The sequence below is a fragment of the Hemiscyllium ocellatum genome, chromosome 1, assembly GCF_020745735.1.
Source record: "Hemiscyllium ocellatum isolate sHemOce1 chromosome 1, sHemOce1.pat.X.cur, whole genome shotgun sequence".
Taxonomy (NCBI): domain Eukaryota; kingdom Metazoa; phylum Chordata; class Chondrichthyes; order Orectolobiformes; family Hemiscylliidae; genus Hemiscyllium; species Hemiscyllium ocellatum.
In genome coordinates, this window is record NC_083401.1 from 1116554 (window position 1) to 1139783 (window position 23230).

General features: G+C 45.6%; 1 protein-coding gene across 4 annotated transcripts in view; it reads left to right on the plus strand.

The window, feature by feature from the left end:
* The window catches only part of LOC132817393 (rhotekin-like), a 146141-nt gene that overhangs the window by 47264 nt on the left and 75647 nt on the right, over positions 1-23230 (plus strand). For all 4 annotated transcript variants that reach the window (XR_009644876.1, XM_060827834.1, XM_060827825.1 and 1 more), the window contains exons 4-6: positions 1145-1198; positions 1397-1514; positions 22234-22458. Coding sequence is in view for 3 of the 4 variants with exons in the window: in XM_060827834.1 (XP_060683817.1) it covers positions 1145-1198; positions 1397-1514; positions 22234-22458 (397 nt within the window). In the remaining variant the exon portion in view is untranslated. The remainder of the gene's footprint in view (positions 1-1144; positions 1199-1396; positions 1515-22233; positions 22459-23230) is intronic.

Here is a 23230-nt window from a genome sequence, read left to right on the forward strand (position 1 = left end):
GTTTTCACGCTAATCCAAAATCCTGGAACTACACACCATCACTCACAATTTGAATGGAATATCCTTTATAGAATATTCTTTCTAGAATAGTAAAAAACTTTTACAATTTCTGCCTCTTATGGCGCCATCTTAGATAGGTACAAACACCTAGGTACAAATCTTGGATACAAAACAGTCAGTGGCACAGTGGTTAGCACTGCTGCCTCACAGCACCAGAGATCCGGGTTCAATTCCTGCCTTAGGCGGCTGACTGTGTGGAGTTTGCACGTTCTCCCCGTGTCTGCGTGGGTTTCCTCCGGGTGCTCCGGTTTCCTCCCACAGTCACAAAGATGTGCGGGTCAGGTGAATTGGCCATGCTAAATTGCCCGTAGTGTTAGGTGAAGGGGAATGGGTCTGCGTGGGTGTCTCTTCAAACTGTCAGCGTGGAGTTGTTGGGCCGAAGGGCCTGTTTCCACGCTGTGAGTAATCTAACCTAGATTTACAATTTAATGCCAAAAAGTAGTTGCATTATTTTGCAGAGTTTAAAAATTAAGTCTTGCCTTTGTGGTGATGCTGTCATTGTAGGTTATTTTGTTCTTGGTTTGTTTCTAAGAAAGGTCATAAGGCCGAGATGCCAATGTATCTAATTTAACGAGGGCAGGGGAATGGCCAATTCTCCCAGATCAGATTTTGTTTTCTTGTTTGGTTTAGCTGTGGCAGTCACACGATGCTGTGAGCCCAGAAAGGTTCCACGCTTCAGCCGATGGTTCCTGACGGACTTTCTCTCGGGGGGAGACATTTTTGGATGCTGTTGCCTCCTGCCCTTAAGAATCTGTGTTTCAATTTACCCTTTTGCCAAGGGATGTGTTTATGGGATGTTACTGGATCGGAACTGCTCCTTAGTTGCGGGTCAGTTAGGTTTTCCGATAGTTAAGTTATTCTAAATTCTGTTTCTTTGCATTCGTGTTTGAACTGTAGTGTTTAAATGAATTCTGTTTGGCTTAAGGAGTTTGACCAGCTGCATCCCACCTGGAATATCCATTCCAGGTCTGACTTTAAAGTCAGAAAACGTTAGGGTATCAAGGTTACTTTCTGAAAATATTTTGAGGGGGTCTGGTCTGGTCCGTCATCCTAACTGATTGAAACGTGATGTGATTATTCATAGATCTTCGTATACCCCTGATGTGGAAAGACACTGACTATTTCAAAAACAAAGGAGGTGAGAATTGCCTGATTTATTTATGAATAGACTTTAATTAAGATATCTCATTTTGTGGACTGGGAGAACCGTGATAGCGTTTGGAAGATGGGGTGACAGTGGGTACACAGGACAATAGAGTTGGGACTGCCAAAGCATGAATCATACTATAGTCACAGATGTTCTTTTCAAAACTGACTGTCACTGTGTCCTCCACAGATTTCCATCGATATGCTGTATTTGCATTAATAAAGATAGGCTGTGAAATCTATGACACGGAGATGGTGATGGTCAACCGCACCATGACAGATATTTCTTTTGAAAGTTCCTTTGTGTTGTAAGTAAAAAACTGAAATTACCATCAAAACCAATCAAGAGAATTCCCAATGTATCTGAATCTTATGATATTTTTTAAAAGTTTCAATCATGCGATGTGGATGTCCTGGCTGGTCAGCATTTCCCTAGTCCCTGATAGATGTTTATAAGATTGTGAATGGCATGGATCGAGTGGAAAATCCCAGGGTGGAATTAACCCGAGGGGGCACAGGCTCAAGGTGTGAGGGGTGACGTTTAAAAGAGATGTGCAAGATGTGTGAAGGGTTCCAGTGCCTGGAAGTGGTGGGAGCAGACACGATACATGAACAGGAAGGGAATAGAGGGATAGGGGATAGGGATCCCGTAAGGGAAGACAGTTTTAATGTAGAAGGCACAGGTTTGGAGAACTGAATCTATCCAGCAGAGGGTGACCGAGAGGGAGAGGCATCACTGCAATGCCTGGAAGCTGTCTCCTGTATTGAAGAGCAGATTGTCATGGGCCTGGTATCAAGGGATGCTCATTGTAGTGTTTCTATCCTTCTCCATTCCTCTAAATGCAAAGAAAGATAGGGGGGGGGGAGAGAGAGAGAGAGAGAGAGAGAGAGAGAGAGATGCTACTGCACAATGTGTTGGAATAGCGAGCATCCTGGGAAGGTAAGAAATTCTGATTTGAAATAGTTTTGACTAAGGAGTGGCTGTGATTTGATTGGTTAATGAGTGGTCTGCTAAATCTGAATCTGTTTTAAATTGTATCTTGTTAATTTACTGGTTACAACTTGCAGAAGCAGAGATACAAAAACAATTAAAAATTAAAAAGAACAAATTCAAGACTAATGAAATAAAATAAGCTGGGAGGGTCAGGCGATGTGTTGTTTCAGCATGATGTGGGCATGAGGGGGAGGGGGAGGGGGAGCCCCCCCCAAGTCGTGGTCCAGAACAGCACCAATGACATAGGTAGGAATAGAGATGGGGGTCTCAGGCAGAAATTCAGGGAGTGAGGGTGGAAGCTGAGAGCTAGAACAAACAGAGTTGTTATCTCTGGTGTGTTACCTGTGCCACGTGCTACTGAAGTGAGGAACAGGAAGAGAGAGAGGAGCTGAACACATGGCTGCAGGGATAGTGCAGGAGGGAGGGTTTGGATTCCTGGATAATTGGGGCTCTTTCTGGGGAAGGTTGGACCTCTACTATCAGGATGGTCTTCACCTGAACTAGAGGGATACCAATATCCTAGGGGCGGTGGAATTTGCTAATGCTGTTCGGGGGATGCAGCAAGGGGATGGGAACCTGAATTGTAGTCCCAGTGTACAGGAGGTTGAGGGTAGTGAGGTCAGGGATAGGTTTACAAGGTCAGGAGATAGCACTTGCAATCAGGGTGTTGGTTTGAAATGTGTGTACTTCAATGTCAGGAGCATCCGGAATAAGGTGGGTGAACTTGCAGCATGGGTAGGTACCTGGGATTTCAATGTTGTGGCCATTTCAGAGACATGGGTAGAGCAGGGACAGGAACGGTTGTTGCAGGTTCTGGGATTTAGATGTTTCAGTAAGAACAGGGAAGGTGGTAAAAGAGGGGGGTGGCATTGTTAATCAAGGGGAGTATTACAGCAGCTGAGATAACGTGAGGACTCATCGACTGAGGTAGTTTGGGCTGAGATTAGAAACAGGGAAGGAGAGGTCACACTGTTGGGCCTCCAAATTATTCCAGGGATGTAAAGAAAAGGATAACAAAGATGATTCTTGACAGGAGCGACAGTAACAGGGTAGTTTGTTATGGGGGACTTTAACTTCCCCAATATCGACTGGGAAGACTATAGTTCGAGTCGTTTAGATGGGTCAGTTTTTGTTGAATTGTCCAATGTGTGCAGGAGAGATTTCTACACAGTATGTGGACAGGCCAACAAGGGGCGAGTCCATATTGGATTTGGTACTGGGGAATGAACCCAGCCAGGTGTTAGATTTGGAGGTAGGTGAGCACTTTGGCGTTAGTGATCACAATTCGGTTATGTTTACAATAGCAATGGGCAGGGATAGGTAAATATCGCAGGGCAAGAGTTATAGCTAAAGGAAAGGCAATTACGATGAGATTCGGCAAGATTTAGGATGCATCGGATGGAGAAGGAAACTGCAGGGGATGGACACAGTTGAAATGTGGAGCTTCTTCAAGGAACAGCTACTGTGGGTCCTGTCAGACAGGAAGGAAGTGGTCGAGAGAGAGAACCATGGTTTACCAATGAAGTTGTAGCTCCTGTCAAGAGGAAGAAGAAGGCTTATGTGAGGATGAGGTGTGAAGGCTCAGTTAGGGACATTGGGAGTCATAAGTTAGACAATAGGCAATAGGTGCAGGAGTAGGCCATTCTGCCCTTCGAGCCTGCACCGCTATTCAATATGATCATGGCTGATCATCCTAGTCAGTATCCTGTTACTGCCTTATCCTCATAACCCTTGATTCCACTATCCTTGAGAGCTCTATCCAACTCTTTCTTAAACGAATCCAGAGACTGGGCCTCCACTGCCCTCTGGAGCAGAGCATTCCACACAGCCACCACTCTCTGGGTGAAGAAGTTTCTCCTCAACTCTGTCCTAAATGGTCTACCCCTGTATTTCTAAGCTGTGTCCTCTGGTTCGGACTCACCCATCAGCGGAAACATGTTTCCTGCCTCCAGAGTGTCGAATCCTTTAATAATCTTATTAGTCTCAATCAGATCCCCTCTCAGTCTTCAAAATTCAGGGGTATGCAAGCCCAGTCGCTCCAGTCTTTCAGTGTAAGGTAATCCTGTCATTCCAGGAATTCACCTCGTGAACCTACGCTGCACTCCCTCAATAGCCAGAATGTCTTTCCTCAAATTTGGAGACCAGAACTGCACACAGTACTCCAGGTGTGGTCTCACCAGGGCTCTGTACAGCTGCAGAAGAACCTCTTTGCTTCTATACTCAATCCCTCTTGTTATGAAGGCCAACGTGCTATTAGCCTTCTTCACTACCTGCTGTACCTGCATGCTTACCTTCATTGACTGGTGTACAAGAACACCCAGATCTCTCTGTACTGCCCCTTTACCTAAATTGATTCCGTTTAGGTAGTAATCTGCCTTCCTGTTCTTGCCATCAAAGTGGATAACCATACATTTATCCACATTAAACTGCATCTGCCATGCATCTGACCACTCACCTAACTTGTCCAGGTCACCCTGTAATCTCCTAACATCCTCCTCACATTTCACCCTGCCACCCAGCTTTGTATCATCAGCAAATGTGCTAATGTTATTGCTGATACCATCTTCTATATCATTAACATATATTGTAAAAAGCTGCGATCCCAGTACTGATCCCTGCGGTACCCCACTGGTCACCGCCTGCCATTCCAAAAGGGAGCCGTTTATCACTACTCTTTGTTTCCTATCAGCCAACCAACTTTCAATCCAAGTTAGTACTTTGCCCCCAATACCATGCGCCCTAATTTTGCTCACTAACCTCCTATGTGGGACTTTATCAAAAGCTTTCTGAAAGTCCAGGTACACTACATCTACTGGATCTCCCTCGTCCATCTTCAGAGTTACATCCTCAAAAAATTCCAGAAGATTAGTCAAGCATGATTTCCCCTTCATAAATCCATGCTGACTCTGACCTATCCTGTTACTACTATCCAGATGTGTCGTAATTTCATCCTTTATGATAGACTCCAGCATCTTTCCCACCACTGAGGTCAGACTAACTGGTCTATAATTTCCTGCTTTCTATCTCCCTCCTTTCTTAAAAAGTGGTACAACATTAGCCACCCTCCAATCCGCAGGAACTGATCCCGAATCTATCGAACTCTGGAAAATAATCATCAACGCATCCACGATTTCCCGAGCTACCTCCTTCAGTACCCTGGGATGTAGACCATCAGGTCCTGGGAACTTATCAACCTTCAGACCTAACAGTCTCTCCAACACCAATTCCTGGCAAATATAAATTTCCTTCAGTTCAGGTCCTTCAGCCACTGTTACCGCAGGGAGATTGCTTATGTCTTCCCCAGTGAACACAGATCTGAAGTATCAATTCAATTCTTCTGCCATTTCTTTGTTCCCCGTAATATATTCCCCTGTTTCTGCCTTCAAGGGCCCAATTTTAGTCTTAACCATTTTTTTGCCTTTCACATACCTAAAAAAGCTTTTACTATCCTCCTTTATATTTTTGGCCAGTTTCCCTTCGTACCTCATTTCTTCTCTGCGTATTTCCTTTTTAGTAATCCTCTGTTGTTCTTTAAAAGCTTCCCAGTCCTCTGTTTTCCCACTTATCTTTGCTATGTTATACTTTTTCCCTTTTAACTTTATATGTTTCTTAACTTCCCTCATCAGCCACGGCCACCCATGCCTCCTCCTGGGATCTTTCTTCCTTTTTGGAATGAACTGATCCTGCATCTTCTGCATTATACACAGAAATATCCGCCATTGTTCCTCCACTGTCATCCCTGCTAAGGTATTGCACCATTGAACTTTGGCCAGCTCCTCCCTCATAGCTCCATAGTTCCCTTTATTCAACAGAAATATTGTCACTTCCGATTGTACCCTCTCCCTCTCAAATTGCAGTTTGAAGCTTATTGTATTATGGTCACTACTTCCCAATGGCTCCTTCACTTCGAGGTCCCTGATCAATTCTGGTTCGTTGTACAATACCGGATCCAGAATTGCCTTCTCCCTGGTCGGCTCCAGCACCAGCTGTTCTAATAATCGATCTCGGAGGCACTCCACAAACTCCTTTTCTTGGGGTCCAGTACCATCCTGATTCTCCCACCCTACCTGCATGTTGAAATTCCCCATAACAACTGTAGTAACATTTTGCAACAGGCCAAGTTCAGCTCCTGATTCAACTTACATCCGACATCCAGACTACTGTTTGGGGGCCTGTAGCTAACTCCCAAGAGGGTCTTTTTACCCTTAGAATTTCTCAGCTCTATCCACACTAACTCCACATCCCCTGATTCTAGGTCCCCTCGCGCAAGGGACTGAATATCCTTCCTTACCAACAAGGCCACCCCACCCCCTCTGCCCGTCAGTCTGTCCTTACGATAGCACGTGTAGCCTTGAATATTCATTTCCCAGGCCCTGTCCACTTGAAGCCTCGTCTCAGTTATCCCCACAACATCGTATCTGCCAATTTCCAAAAGACCCTCAAGCTCATCCACCTTATGTCTAATGCTTCGTGCGTTCATATATAGTATTTTTAATTTGTTACTGCTCTCACCCTTCCCAGCAACCCCTATTTCACTCAACCTTACAGCAAGATCCCTTTCCGAATTTTCTGCCTCATTGATACCGTTGTCTTTCTTGACTTCCCTTGTTCTAACTTTCCCTCCAACTTCCTTCTTAAACATCCAGTTTGTCCCCTCCCCTCCCCCCGCTACTTAGTTTAAACGTAGCTGTGTTGCAGTAGCAAACCTGCCTGCCAGAATGCTGGTCCCTAACCTACTAAGGTGCAAACCGTCTCTCTTGTAGAATTTATGTTCAGCACAAAACATACCCCAGTGATGCAAGAATTTAAATCCTTGCTTCCTGCACCAGTTCCCCAACCACACGTTCAAGTCCATTATCTCCCTGTTTCTGGCCTCTCCAGCCTGAGGAACTGGAAGCAAACCAGAGATAACCACCTTGGACGTCCTGCTTTTCAGCCTTCTTCCTAGTTCTCCGAAGTCCCGCTGTAGTATGCTCCTCCTCTTCTTCCCGACATCATTTGTGCCGACATGTACCACCACCTCTGGCTCTTCACCCTCGTCCTTGAGGATTTCCTGCACTCTACCCGCGATGTCTTTAACCCTGGCACCAGGAAGGCAACACACCATCCTTAAATCCCGTCTGCTGCCACAAAAACCCCGGTCAGTTCCTCACACGATGAAGTCCCCTATTACCACGGCTCTGTGCGATGTCCAACTCTTCCGCTGTCTCCTCGCCAACTTTTGACTGACAGGCCTGGCCGCCTCGCGGACTGGCAGTGTCATCTGTCTCTACTGTTCCCAAAAGCTTCAACTTGTTCCTGACAGTTACTTCCCCCGGGGTCTCTTGCACCTGTTTCCTCTCTGCCTTCCTCATCATCTGCTCTCTTCTGGTATGGTCGGTGTAATAACCTCGTTGAAGGTCTTTTCCAGAAAGATCTCGTTCTCTCAGATGAGCCTAAGGTCCTCGAGTTCTTTCATCAGCGCTGCAAAAGATGTAAAGAGAGGGCTAAGAAGAGCCAGGAGGGGACATGAGAAGTTGTTGGCGGATAGGATCAGGGTAAACCCTAAGGCTTTCTATAGTAAATTAGTGATAAAAGAATGACTAGAGTAGGTTTAGGGCCAGTCAAAGCCAGCAGTGGGAAGTTGTTTGTGGAATCTGAGGACTTAGGAGAAGCTTAATGAATGCTTTTTGTCAGTATTCACATTGGAAAAGGGCAGTGTTAGTGAGAATACGGAGATACAGCTACTAGTTTAGATGGGATTGCAGCTGACAAAGAGGAAGTTTTAGCAAATTTGGAAGATCTGAAAATAAATAAGATCCCTAGGCCAGATGGGATTTATCCTCAGATTCTCAGGGAAGCCAGGAAGGAGATTGCAGATCCTTTGGCTTTGATCTTTATGTTATCATTGTCAACAGGAGCAGTTCCCAAAGACTAGAGGAGAGCAAATGTTGTTCCCTTGTTTAAGAAGGGGAGTAGAGACAACCCTGGTAATGTCAGTCCCACTGAACATCAATAAAACTCAGGCAGAGGGTCTGCTAAGGGAGTATGAGCAGCTCGGAGCTAAATTAAAAAGTAGAACCAAACAGACAATAATCTCTGGATCCCTGAACCATGAGCTAATTAGCCCAGGGTCAGTGAGATGAAGCAGGTAAATATGTACCTCAAAGTTTTGTGTGGGAGAAATGGATTTGAATTCATAGATAGATTGGCAGCAGTACGGGGGAAGGAGGGACCTGTTCTGATGGGATGGTCTTCATCTGAACCATGCCGGGACCAGAGTTTGCATGAATCGCATAACTAGAGATGTAGACAGGGCTTTAAACTAAAAGGGGGAGGGGTGACTGTTGTTGGAGAGTGGAGGGTTCAGGAGAAATTAGATAATCCAAATTAAAGGAGGGGGGTGAGATTACAGAACTCGGGAGAGGTTATTAAACTCTCCAGCACAGACATCTACAGGACAGGAAAGAGTTAGCCATCCAACTTCATGCACACTGGACAAATGAATGACATGAGAAGAGGGACCGTTAACACGGGACTGAAGGGGTTATCCCTGAATGCACACAGTATAAGGAATAGGGTAAATGAGTTTGTGGTGCAGATTGAAATAGGCAGGTATGACACGGTGGGTATCACGGGAACACGGCTGCAAGGGGATCAGGATTGAGAGCTGAATATTCAAGGATATACATCTTATCATAAAGATAGGCAGGTGGATAGAGGGGGTGGTGTGGCCTTATTAGTAAGGAATATAATTAAATCAACAGTAAGAAACAAAGTGGGGTCAGGTGGTATAGAATCTGTGTGCATAGATTTGAGGAAATGCAAAGGCATATTAAAAAATAGTTGGAGTTATGTATAGGCCTCCAAACAGTAGTCAGGAGCTGGAGCACAAGGTACACCAGGAGATAGAAAAGATGTGTAGGAAAGGCAAAGTTACATTAATCGTGGGGGATTTCAAAATGCAGGGGGACTGGGAAAATCAAGTTGGTAATGGATTGCAATAAAAGGAATTTGTGGATGCCTACAAGATGGCTTTTTGGAGCAGTTTGTGATGGAGCTCACTGAGGAACAGGCAATATTGGGTTTGGTGTTGTGCAGTGAGGCAGACTTGATAAAGGAGCTGAAGGTGAAGGAACCCTTCAGAGGCAGTGATCATCATATGATGGAAATTACTCTGCAATTTGAGAGGGAGAAGGTAGAGTCAGAGGTAACGGTATTACAGCTGAATAAAGGCAAATACAGAGGCTTGAGGGAGGAGCTGGGTATAAATGACTAGGAGAGGAGCCTAGCAGGAAAGACAGTGGAACGGCAATGGCAGGGCCTTCTGGGAGTAATTTGGGAGACATAGCAGGGAATCATCCCGAGGAAAAGGAAGCATGGTCCAGGGAGGATGAGGCAACTAGGATGACTAGGGAAGTCTGGGATAGCATAAAAGCAAAAGAAAAAGCATATAATGTGGCCAAGAGTAATGGGAAACGAGAGGACAGGGAAGCTTACAAAGACCAACAGACAGCAACAACAAAAAAGAAGGGAGAAGTTTAAGTATGATGGTAATGTAAAGGAAGATTGTAAGAGTTTCTGCAGATATGTAAAGGGCAAAAGAGGACATTGGGCTGCTGGAAAATAACCCTGGAGAGATAATAGTGGGGAACAAGAAAATGGCTGAGGAACTGAATAATTACTTTGTTTTAGTCTTCACAGTGGAAGACACGAGTACTATCCCAAATATTCAACAGAGTGAGGGGGCAGAGCTGAGTATAGTGGCTATCATCAAAGAGAACATGCTAGAAAAACTGAATGGCCTGAAGGTGGATAAATCACCTGGACCAGATGGACTACACCCCAGAGTTCTATGGGAGATAGCTGAAGAGATAGAGGAGGTGTTAGTGGTGATCTTTCAGGAATTGCTAGAATCAGGGAAGAGTCCCAAAGGACTGGAAAATCGAAAACGTGATGCCGACGTTAAAAAGGGAGTAAGGCAAAAGACAGAAAATTACAGACTGATTAACCTATCCCTGGTTGTGGATAAGATCCCAGAATCCATTGTGAAGGATGAGATTTCTGAATACTTGCAAGGAGGTTAAATAAGGCAAAGTCAACATGATTCCATCAAAGGGAGGTCATGCCTGACAAATCTGCTAGAGTTCTTTGAGGAAGTAATGAGCAGGTCAGACCAAGGAGAGTCAATGGATGGTATCTACGTGGACTTCAACAAGGCCTTGAGAAGTACCACGCAAGAGGCTGCTGGGTAAGATAAGGGCCCAGGGTGTTAGAGGAAAGGTGTTAGCATGGATAGAAGCTTGGCAGTAGGTAGGTAGAGGGACAAGTACCATTGAGGAGGTGGGGAGGCTGCAGAAGGATTTGGACAGGGTTAGGAGAGTGGGCAAAATGGCAGATCGACTACAACATGGGAAATTGAGAGTTCGTGCACTTTGGTTAGAAGGTGAGAAGCATGAACTATTTTCTAAATGGGGAGAAAATTTAGAAGTTTTGAGAAGATTTGTAGCTCAGGTTGAGGTTCTGGATGTAGGTTTGCTCACTGAGCTGGAAGGTTCATTTTGAGACTTGGGTTTCTTTGGATTGGTGATGTCATTTCCTTTGGTGATGAACCTGAAAGACCCCATACAGACAACAAGCAAAACTAATGTCATTTACAAAATACTGTGCAAGGACTGTAACAAACACTACATCGGACAAACAGGCAGAAAACTAGCCACCAGGGTACATGAACACCAGCTAGCCACAAAAAGACACTACCCTCGTTCACCAGTATCCTCACATATGGATGAGGAAGGATACCACTTCGACTGGGACAACACATCCATCCTAGGGCAAGCCAAACAGAGACAAGAATAACTAGAAGCATGGCATTCCAACCGGAACTATCAACAATCATATTGACTTGTACCCCATTTACCACCACCCGAGAAAAAGAACAGGACATGACATCATCATGGGAAATGACATCACCAACCCAAGGAAACCCAAATATATAAATAGAAACCAGGAATCATCAGCAGTGCTTCGTCCAGAGGCCCACTAAAGATGTTACCTAGAATAGTGACAAAACATCTGGAAATAAACCTTCCAGCTCAGTGAGCAAACCTACATCCAGAAAATTCAGAAGTCTGAAGTGCACAGAGACTTGGGAGTTCTAGTCCAGGACTCTCTCAAGATAAACTTGCAGGTTGAGTCAAAAGTTTGGAAGGCAAATGCAATTATGGCATTTATTTTGAGAAGATTTGAATTTAAAAGCAGGGATATACTTCTGAGGCTGTATAAGGCTCTGGTCAGAATATTTGGAGTATTGTGTGCAGTTTTGGGCCCCATATCTCAGGAAGGATGTTCTGGCTCTGGAGCGTGTTCAGAGGAGGTTCATGAGAATGGGCCCTGGAATGAAAAGCTGAACACATGAGGAACTCTGGGTTTATACTTGATGGAGTTTAGAATGAGGTGAGGGGGAAATAGAGATGAGGGGCAAATCTAATTGAAGCATACAGAAGACTGAATGGCGTGGACAGAGTGAAGGTTGGGAAGATGTTTCCATTGGTAGGAGAGACTAGCACTCGAGAGCACAGCCTTAGAGTAAAGGAAAGACCTTTTAGACTGATTCAATACTAAATGTTGCCAAGAGTGTGTTGTTAAAAGCAAAGGAACCTGACTAAGGTAAGCAACAGCCTAGTGGTATTATCACTAGACTATTATGTCAGAGACCCAGTAAGGTTCTGGGGACCTGTGTCAAATCCTGCCATGTCATTTGAATTCAAATAATAGTCTGGAACAAAGAGTCTAGTGCTGACCATGAAATCATTGTTGATTGTTAGTAAAAGCCCATCTAGTTCTCTAATGTCCTTTAAGGAAGGGAATCTGCCATCCTCACCTGGTCTGACCTATGTGTGAGTCCAGACCCACAGCAAAGTGGGACGCTTAGCTGCCCTCTGGGTAATAGGAGATGGGCAATAACTGTTGCTCTGGCCAGCAATGCCCCCATCCCGTGAATGAATAAACAACTAGACTGCTACCAACATCTGCAAAGCTAAAACACTGATGAAGACCTTGCCACAAAAAGGATTGGTGCTGGGTCCACTGCTTTTTGTCATTTACATAAATAATTCCAATGTGAATATAGAAGGCCTGGTTAGTAAGTTTGCAGATGACACCAAAATTGTCGGTGTCGTGGATAACGAAGAAGGCTACCTCAGAGTAGAGTTGAATTTCAATCAATGTGAGGATGCTGCATGTTGGAAAGGCAGATCAGGGCAGGACTTATCCACTGAAGGGTAAGGTCCTGGGGAGTGTTGCTGAACAAAAAGACCTTGGGGTACAGGTTCATAGTTCCTTGAAAGTGGAGTCACATATAAAATAGTGAAGAAGACATTTGGCATGCCTGTATTGGTCACAGCATTGAGGATGGGAGGTCATGTTGTGGCTGTACGGGAATACTGCGTACAATTCTGGTCATCCCTCTAAGAAAGGATGTTGTTAAACTTGAGAGTGCAGAACGGATTTAGGGTCAAAGAGCAGGGAAACAGACCCTTCGGTCCAACTTGTCCATGCTGACCAGATATCATAACCTAATCGAGTCCAATTTGCCAGCAATCTGTATATTAATATGAAAGATTTAGAGGGATATGGGCCAAATCCTGGCAAAGGGGACTGGATCAGATTGGGATGTCTGGTCAGCATGGGTGAGTTGGACCGAAGGGTCTGTTTCTGTGCTGTATGACTCTGAGACTGTAGCCCAATGGGAAATCATGAGATGTTTCAGCTTGCAATGTTCTGATGCAAATGAGTACCAAATGTCAGCACGACAACTGCTCAGCGGTCAGACATGTCAGGGCCACTCAGCTCCTGACTTTGATAAGTGCATTGGCGCCACCTCGTGCTCCTACGAGGAGGTTGAGCAATTCATCAACTTCACCAACACATTCCACCCTGACGTTAAATTTACCTGGACCGTCTCTGATACCTCCCTCCCATTCCTGGACCTCTCCATCTCCATTAATGATGACCGACTTGACACTGACAGTTTTTACAAACCCACCGACTCCCACAGCTACCTGGATTACACCTCTTCCCACCCTATCTCCTGCAAAAATGCCATCCCATATTCCCAATTCCTCCGCCTCCGCCGCATCTGCTCCCAGGAGGACCAGTTCCACCATAGAACACACCAGATGGCCTCCTTCTTTAGAGACCACAATTTCCCTTCCCACGTGGTTAAAGATGCCCTCCAACACATCTCGTCTACATCCCGCACCTCCGCCCTCAGACCCCACCCCTCCAACCATATCAAGGACAGAATGCCCCTGGCGCTCACCTTCCACCCTACCAACCTTCGCATAAACCAAATCATCTGCCGACATTTCCGCCACCTCCAAACAGACCCCACCACCAGGGATATATTTCCCTCCTCACCCCTTTCCGCCTTCCGCAAAGACCGTTCCCTCCGTGACTACCTGGTCAGGTCCACACCCCCCTACAACCCACCCTCCCATCCTGGCACCTTCCCCTGCCACCACAGGGACTGTAAAACCTATGCCCACACCTTCTCCCTCACCTCTATCCAAGGCCCTAAAGGAGCCTTCCACATCCATCAGAGTTTTACCTGCACATCCACTAATATCATTTATTGTGTCCGTTACTCCCGATGCGGTCTCCTCTACTTTGGGGAGACTGGGTGCCTCCTAGCAGAGCGCTTTAGGGAACATTTCCGAGACACCTGCACCAATCAACCACACCGCCCCGTGGCCCAACATTTCAACTCCCCCTCCCACTCTGCCGAGGACATGGAGGTCCTGGGCCTCCTTCACCGCCGCTCCCTCTCCACCAGACGCCTGGAGGAAGAACGCCTCATCTTCTGCCTCGGAACAGTTCAACCCCAGGGCATCAATGTGGACTTCAACAGTTTCCTCATTTCCCCTTCCCCCACCTCACCCTAGTTCCAAACTTCCAGCTCAGCTGGAAGATGGTTGTGGTTGTTGGAGATCAGTCATCTCAGCTCCAGGACATCTCTGCAGGAGTCCCTCAGGGGGGTGTCCTAGGGCCAACCATCTTTAGCTGCTTCATCAATGACCTTCCCTCATCTTCATCAACGACGTTGTCGAAATATCACTGAGCCTGTTTAAGCAGCAATTCATGTTCGTGACTGGTATCGGTCCTGTCCTACTTCAAAAGGTGGGGTGGAGAGGGTCAGTGATAGAAAGACCAACAGAACACTCCTCCAACAAATTAAACACACTCCAAAAGAGAGGATGACCATGGAGAAGGTAACCCTATCTATTATGGACTCTCAAAATCCCTGTTTCAGGTACGTGGTGAAGTGGGATGAGACTGATCATAATCCTCCAAATTCCTTTGGATAAATTTGAAAAACAAATTGTCAAACTTTTTAAATGGAATTTACTATCGCAACCCACACTTAAAGATAATCCACCTGAAGGGAAAAACATTCTGAAACTTTATATCTTGTCCAGAGTTTAATTTAGTACCAAATTCCCTGATGTTGGTTCAGCCATTTTAAGAATACTGTATGCAGTTCTGGTCTCCCTCCGAGAGGAAGGATATTGTGGAACTTGAAAGGGTTCAGAAAAGATTTACAAGGATGTTGTCAGGTTTGGAGGGTTTGAACTATAGGGAGAGGTTGAACAGCTGGGGCTGTTTTCCCTGGAGCATCAGAGGCTGAGGTGTGAACTTGTACATGTTTATAAAATCATGAGGGACATGGATAGGGTAAATAGGTAAGGTCTTTTCCCTGGAGTGGAGGAATCCAGAACTAGAGGGCATAGGTTTAGGGTGAGAGGAGAAAGATATAAAAGAGACCTAAGGGGCAATGTTTTCACACAGAGGGTGGTACGTGTATGGAATGAGCTGCCAGAGGATGTGGTGGAGGCTGGTACAATTACGATTAAAAGGTATCTGGATGGGTATATGAACAGGAAGGGTTTAGAGGGATATGGGCTGGGTGCTGGCAGGTGGGACTAGATTAGATTAGGATATCTGGTCGGCATGGATGGATTGCATCTGTTTCTGTGCTGTACCTCTCTATGACTCTATAGTTCTCATACATGCCCATTCTGGATTCTAAAAGAACTGGTAATGTAGTTACTGATTGGCTATTTCCCTTTATTGGGAAGTCAGGAACACTGGACAGAGCCTCACAATAAGGGAATGATCATTTTGGTCTCCGATGAGGTGATAACCTATCAGGAGACTGCAGGAGAAATCTCCTCAATCAGAGAGTGGGGGCAATGGGGAAACCATTTCCACACAAAGTGACTAAAGCAAATGATATCAATACTTTTGATAGGAAGTTGTGGGAGAAGGGAATGGTGTGGCACGGTGGCACCGTGGTTAGCACTGCTGCCTCACAACGCCAGAGACCTGGGTTCAATTCCCGCCTCAGGCGACAGACTGTGTGGAGTTTGCACATTCTCCCCGTGTCTGTGTGGGTTTCCTCCGGGTGCTCCGGTTTCCTCCCACAGTCCAAAGATGTGCGGGTCAGGTGAATTGGCCATGCTAAATTGCCCGTAGTGTTGCGCTTCGGCGGGTCGGTGTGGACTTGTTGGGCTGAAGGGCCTGTACCCACATTGTAAGTAATCTCGTCAGGACAGTTTTGGGGACATATGTTGAATGCGACCCAAATGTAGACTGTTGCTGAACAGCCAGTTTCTGTGCGATACAAGATTGTGTTTATTGATACAGCTGTGAAGTAAATTAAGGCATTTCACTGTTGGGGGCATTATGTAAATGGAATATGTTCAAAGTTTGTGAGAAAATTTGTAGCACGGGTGCTCATTGTTGTGGTTCTGTTCGCCGAGCTGGGAATTTAGAACATAGAACATAGAACAGTACAGCACAGAACAGGCCCTTCAGCCCACGATGTTGTGCTGACCACTGACCCTCATGTATGCACCCTCACATTTCTGTGATCATATGCATGTCCAGGAGTCTCTTAAATGTCCCAATGACCCTGCCTCCACAACTGCTGCTAGCAACGCATTCCATGCTCTCACAACTCTCTGTGTAAAGAACCCGCCTCTGACATCCCCTTGATACTTTCCTCCAACCAGCTGAAAGCTATGACCCCTCGTGTTGGTCATTTCTGCCCTGGGAAATTGTCTCTGGCTATTGACTCTAGCTATGCCTCTCATTATCTTGTTTACCTCAATTAGGTCCCCTCTCCTCCTCCTTTTCTCCAATGAAAAAAGTCCGAGCTCAGTCAACCTCTCCTCATAAGATAAGCCCTCCAGTCCAGGCAGCATCCTGGTAAACCTCCTCTGATCCCTCTCCAAAGCATCCACATCTTTCCTATAATAGAGCAACCAGAACTGGACACAGTATTCCAAGTGCGGTCTAACCAAAGTTTTATAGAGCTGCAACAAGATCTCACGACTCTTAAACTCAATCCCCCTGTTAATGAAAGCCAAAACACTATATGCTTTCTTAACAACCCTGTCCACTTGGGTGGCCATTTTAAGGGTTTTGTGTACCTGCACCCCAAGATCCCTCTGTTCCTCCACACTGCCAAGAATCCTATCCTTAATCCTGTACTCAGCTTTCAAATTCGACCTTCCAAAATGCATCACCTCGCATTTATCCAGGTTGAACTCCATCTGCCACCTCTCAGCCCATCTCTGCATCCTGTCAATGTCCCGCTGCAGCCTACAACAGCCCTGTATACTGTCAACGACACCTCCAACCTTTGTGTCATCTGCAAACTTGCTGACCCATCCTTCAATCCCCTCATCCAAGTCATTAATAAAAATTACAAACAGTAGAGGCCCAAGGACAGAGCCCTGTGGAACACCACTCACCGCAGACTTCCAGGCAGAATATTTTCCTTCTACTACCACTCGCTGTCTTCTGTTGGCCAGCCAATTCTGTATCCAGACAGCTATGTTCCCCTGAATCCCATTCCTCCTGACCTTCTGAATGAGCCTGCCATGGGGAACCTTATCAAATGCCTTGTTGAATTCCATACACACCACATCCACAGCTTGACCCTCATCAACTTTTCTAGTCACATCCTCAAAGAACTCGATAAGGTTTGTGAGGCATGACCTGCCCCTCACAAAGCCGTGCTGACTGCATTTAATCAAGCCATGCTCTTCCAGATGGTCATAATTCCTATCCTTCAGAATCCTTTCTAACACCTTGCAGACGACAGACGTGAGACTTACTGGTCTGTAATTGCTGGGGATTTCCCTATTTCCTTTCCTGAAGAGAGGAATTACATTTGCCTCTCTCCAGTCCTCAGGTACGACTCCAGTGGAGAGCGAGGATGAAAAGATCTTCGCAAGTGATGAAGCAATTACATTTCTCGTTTCCCAAAGCAGCCGAGGACAAATCTGGTCCAGGCCTGGCGACTTGTCAATCTTAATGTTTGACAAAACTTTCAGCACATCAGCTTCCTCTATCTCTATCCATTTCAGCATGCACACCTGCTCTTCAAAGGTTTCATTCACTACAAAGTTTGTTTCTTTTGTAAAGACAGAAGCAAAAAACTCATTTAGGGTTCCCCTACATCCTCAGACTCCACACACAAATTCCCTATGCTATCCCTGATCAGCCCTACTCTTTCTTTGACCGTTCTCTTATTCCTCACATAAGTGTAAAATGTATTTATGTTCTCCCTAATCCGTTCTGCCAAGCCTTTCTCGTGCCCCCTCCTGGCTCTCCTCAGACCATTTTTAAGCTCCTTCCTCGCCTGCCTGTAATCCTCTAGAGCTGAGCTTGACCCTAGCTTCCTCCACCTTATGTAAGCTACCTTCTTCCTTTTGATGAGAAGCTCCACCGCTCTCGTCATCTAAGGCTCCTTTATCTTACCACTTCTTGCCTGTCTCAGAGGGACATATTTATTCATCACTCGCAACAACTATTCCTTAAACAGTCTCCACATGTCTATAGTGTCTTTACCATGGAACAATTGCTCCCAATCCATGCTTCCTAACTCATGTCTAATCGCATCATAGTTTCCTCTTCCCCAATTAAATATCCTCCACCCATACTGACTCGGTAGGCAGGTCTTCCTCGACAACGGAAGCTTCTGTAGCTGTGATACCCTCTCTGATTAGTAGTACTGCACCCCCTCCTCTTTATCCCCCCTCCCTATTCTTTTTAAATGCTCTAAATCCTGGAACATCCAGCAACCATTCCTGCCCCTGAGAAACCCATGTCTCTGTTATGTTTCTGTGATGTTTCCTCCGGAATTTATAGTGGTTTGTCTCTGCCGCTTCCGGTTGTCAGTTCCAGCTGTCCGTTGCAGTGGCCGGTATATTGGGTCCAGGTCGATGTGCTTATTGATTGAATCTGTGGATGAGTGCCATGCCTCTAGGAATTCCCTGGCTGTTCTCTGTTTGGCTTGTCCTATAATAGGAGTGTTGTCCCAGTCGAATTCATGTTGCTTGCCATCTGCGTGTTGGCTACTAAGGATAGCTGGTCGTGTCATTTCGTGGCTAGTTGGTGTTCATGGATGCGGGTTGTTAGCTGTCTTCCTGTTTGTCCTATGTAGTGTTTTGTGCAGTCCTTGCATGGGATTTTGTACACTACATTGGTTTTGCTCATGCTGGGTATCGGGTCCTTTGTCCTGGTGAGTTGTTGTCTGAGAGTGACTGTTGGTTTGTGTGCTGTTATGAGTCCTAGTGGTCGCAGTAGTCTGGCTGTCAGTTCAGAAATGCTCCTGATGTATGGTAGTGTGGCTAGTCCTTTGGGTTGTGGCATGTCCTCCGTTATCTTTGCCTTAGGCATCTGTTGATGAAATTGCGTGGGTATCGTTTTTGGTGAATACATTGTATAGGTGTTCTTACTCGTTTTGCAGTTCTGGTGTACTGCAGTGTATTGTGGCCCTTTTGAATAGTGTCTTGATGCAATTTCTTTTATGTGTGTTGAGGTGGTTGCTTTCGTAGTTCAGGACTTGGTCTGTGTGTGTGGCTTTCCTGTATACCTTCGTGAGGAATTCTCCGTTTGGTGTTCTCTGTACCATCACGTCTAGGAATGGGAGCTGGTTGTCCTTTTCTTCCTCTCTAGTGAATCGGATTCCTGTGAGTCTGGCGTTGATGATCCGGTGTGTGTTCTCTATTTCTGTGTTTTTAATTATTGCAAAGGTGTCATTTACATATCTGACCCAGAGTTTGGGTTGAATTTGCGGTAAGACTGTTTGTTCTAACCTTTGCATTACCGCTTCTGCTATGAGTCCGGAGATCGGTGTGCCCATGGGTGTGCCGTTGATTTGTTCATATATTTGGTTGTTGAATGTGAAGTGTGTTGTGAGGCACAGGTCCAGTAGTTTGAGTATGCCGTCTTTGTTAATAGTTTCAATGTCCTGTTGTCTGTCCTGTATGTCCAGCAGGTTGGATATTGTTTCTCTGGCTAGGGTTTTGTCGATAGAGGTGAACAGTGCCATTACATTGAATGAGACCATAGTTTCTTCCTTGTCTATGTGTATATTTCTGATGATGTCCAAGAATTCCTGTGTTGACTGTATAGAGTGTTTGGATCCGCTGATCAGGTGTTTCAGTTTCTGCTGTAGTTCTTTAGCCAGTTTGTGTGATGGTGTCCCTGGTAGTGATACTATGGGTCTGAGTGGGATGTCTGGTTTGTGCACTTTAGGTACTCCATAGAATCTGGGGGTGTTGTTGCTTTCCGGTTTCATTCTCTGTAGGTCAGACCTGGTTATCTGTCCGTTTTTTTGTAGGTTCCTCAGTGTGTTGTTTATCCTATTGGTGAGCTGTGGGGTGGGGTCAGACTCCCTCTTTTGGTAGGTGTTGGTATCTGCAAGTAGTTGTTGTGCCTTTTGGATGTACTCTGCTTTGTCCAGGATGACCGTCATTCTGCCTTTGTCTGCTGGTAGTATGATTATGTTCTTATCGTTTCTTAGTGATTTTAGTGCTTCCCTCTCCTTGGTGTTGAGGTTATGTGTTTGTCTTTTTCTTATCATCATAGGTACAACAGTTTGTCTCACTGTTTGTTGTGTCTCTTCTGTCAGTCCATTGTTCCTGAGTGTGCATTCTAGTGCTGCTAGGAAGTCTGCTGTCTTGGCGTCCCTGTGGTTGTAGTTGAGTCCCTTGGCCAGTGTAGTTCTTTCCATGTCTGTGAGCTGTCTGTGGGAGAGGTTTTTAACCCAGGTGTGTGTTGTGGTGTCCTCTTCGTTGTGTGTTAGTTTGGCCATTTTTTCTTTTAGTGCCGTTTTTTTGCGGTGTGTTGTCCTGTTGTGTACCATGGCCTGTTCTATGGTCCGGGTCCATTCCTGATTGGTGGTTTTTGAAATTAACGATTTTTGGCGCGCAATTTCTTGTCTGTATTTGTGAAGTCTGTTGTGAGCGTCTGTAATCATTACCTGGATCATCCTGAATCCATTCTGTCTGGCTGTGTCTCTGGCTCGTGGGTCAAATCACTATAAACGCCGGAGGAAAGATCACAGAAGCGCTTCACAGGAGGCTCCCAAGCACTGAGGATGTCACCTAGACAGGGGACGAAACGTCTGCAACACAAATTCCCAGCTCGGCGAACAGAACCACAACAAATGGAATATAGAACATAGAACATAGAAAGATACAGCGCAGTACAGGCCCTTCGGCCCTCGATGTAGCGCCGACCGAATCCTACCCAACCTACACTAGCCCAATAACTTCCAAATGCCTATCCAATGCCCGCTTAAATGACCATAAAGAGGGAGAGTTCACCACTGCTACTGGCAGGGCATTCCATGAACTCACAACCCGCTGTGTAAAGAATCTACCCCTAACATCTGTCCTATACCTACCACCCCTTAATTTAAAGCTGTGTCCCCTAGTAACACCTGACTCCATTAGCGGTAAAAGGTTCTCAGTGTCGACCCTATCTAAACCCCTAATCATCTTGTACACCTCTATCAAATCTCCCCTAAACCTTCTTTTCTCCAATGAAAACAGCCCCAAGTGCCTCAGCCTTTCCTCATACAATCTTCCTACCATGCCATGCAACATCCTGGTAAACCTCCTCTGCACTCGTTCTAAAGCTTCCACATCCTTCCTATAGTATGGCGACCAAAACTGCACACAATACTCCAGATGAGGCCGCACCAGAGTCTTATACAACTGCAACATGACCTCAGGACTCCGGAACTCAATTCCTCTACCAATAAAGCCCAGTACACCATATGCCTTCTTCACAGCACTATTTACCTGGGTGGCAACTTTCAGAGATCTGTGTACATGGACACCAAGATCCCTCTGCTCATCCACACTACCAAGTAGCCTACCATTAGCCCAGTAATCCATCTTCTTGTTACTCCTACCAAAGTGAATGACTTCACACTTAGCTACATTGAACTCCATTCGCCACCTTTCTGCCCAGCTCTGCAACTTATCTATATCCCGCTGTAACCTGCCACATCCTTCCTCACTATCCACAACTCCACCGACTTTTGTGTCATCCACAAACTTGCTTACCCAGCTTTCAAGCCCCTCCTCTAGATCATTTATAAAGATGACAAACAGCAATGGTCCCAAAACAGATCCTTGTGGTACACCGCTAGTAACTGCACTCCAAGATGAACATAGTCCATCAACTACTACCCTCTGTCTCCTTCCAGCCAGCCAATTCCTAATCCAAACCTCTAATGTATCCTCAATGCCATACCTCCGTAGTTTTAGCAGTAGCCTACCATGGGGAACCTTATCGAACGCCTTACTAAAATCCATATACACAACATCTACTGCTTTACCCTCATCCACTTCCTTAGTCACCTTCTCAAAGAACTCAATAAGGTTTGTGAGGCACGACCTGCCCTTCACAAAACCATGCTGACTATCCTTGATCACGTTATTCCTACCCAGATGTTCATAAATCTTATCCCTTACCATTCTCTCTAAGACTTTGTTTTTGACTTAGCTGGCTCTCCCCCTCAAACTGCCTCTGTCTCTGTTTCTCCCTCCTTCCGTCTCTCTGTTGGTCTCTCACCATATCTCAGTCTTCATGCCTTGGTCAGATTCTCCTCCTGTCTCTGTGACTCTCTCCTTCTGTTAAAGTAAAAGTTTGCCATTTTTTAATTTGATTATTTTCTATTGTAGCTCCAATGTTGGGCCTGATTTTGAAATGAAGTTGGAGATTTACAGTTGTTGTGTAGAAGAGGATTTCTCGATGGCCAGTGCGCCAAAAAAACTTGCCAACAAACTCAGCACTTCCCTTGGACGCTCAACGGGGAAGAAGATTCGAACCAGCCTTGATAGCACTGGAGAGAGTGTCATGGTGGATGGTGGGAGCGGTCCTGTCGTATTACCAGCTGTAGCTGTGGAGTACGTTCTCCAGTGAATCATAAAATGTTACACCATGAAATGAAGCAGCACAGGCCATCTAGTGTGACACCAGCTCTCCCCAAGAACATCTCAGCTCCATTTCAATTGTATTTGGAGATGAGTAACAAAATGTTGCCTTTGCAGTAATTTTCAAAAATGCCCCAGACCCCTACCTTGAGAAGCTTAGGCATTGGGCGATAGGTTTAGACAGTGGATTTGTATTGGCTCAGGGTTGGAGGGCTGAAGGGCCTGTTCTTGGCCTGATGAAGGGCTTTTGCCTGAAATGTTGATTTTCCTGTTCCTCGGATGCTGCCTGACCTGCTGAGCTTTTCCAGCGCCACTCTGACGCTGATTTCCAGCATCTGCAGTACCCACTTTTGCCTTGTAAATTTTCTTTGATCTTCTTCTTTGAGTCCAGAAGATGAAGGAACATGAGTAAGCCATTCAGCCCATTGAATTTGCCATGTCACTCAAATGGCTGATCTGATAACCTTTAACTCCACTTGCCTGCCATTTCCCCAGAAATCTTAGTTCCATTATTGATTTTTAAAAATCTGCCTGTCTCAGTCTTGAACATATTTAAAGACCCAGCCTCGACAACCTTCAGTCATCAAGAATTTCACAAAGTCACTGCCGTCTGAGAGAAGATATCCCTCAATTGTTTTAAAGTGGTGACCCCATTATTTTGAGATGCTCCCCAACTCTCCCACAAGGGGAAACGACCTTTCCACATCTACCCTGTCAAGTCCCTAAGGTATTATACGTTTCCTTA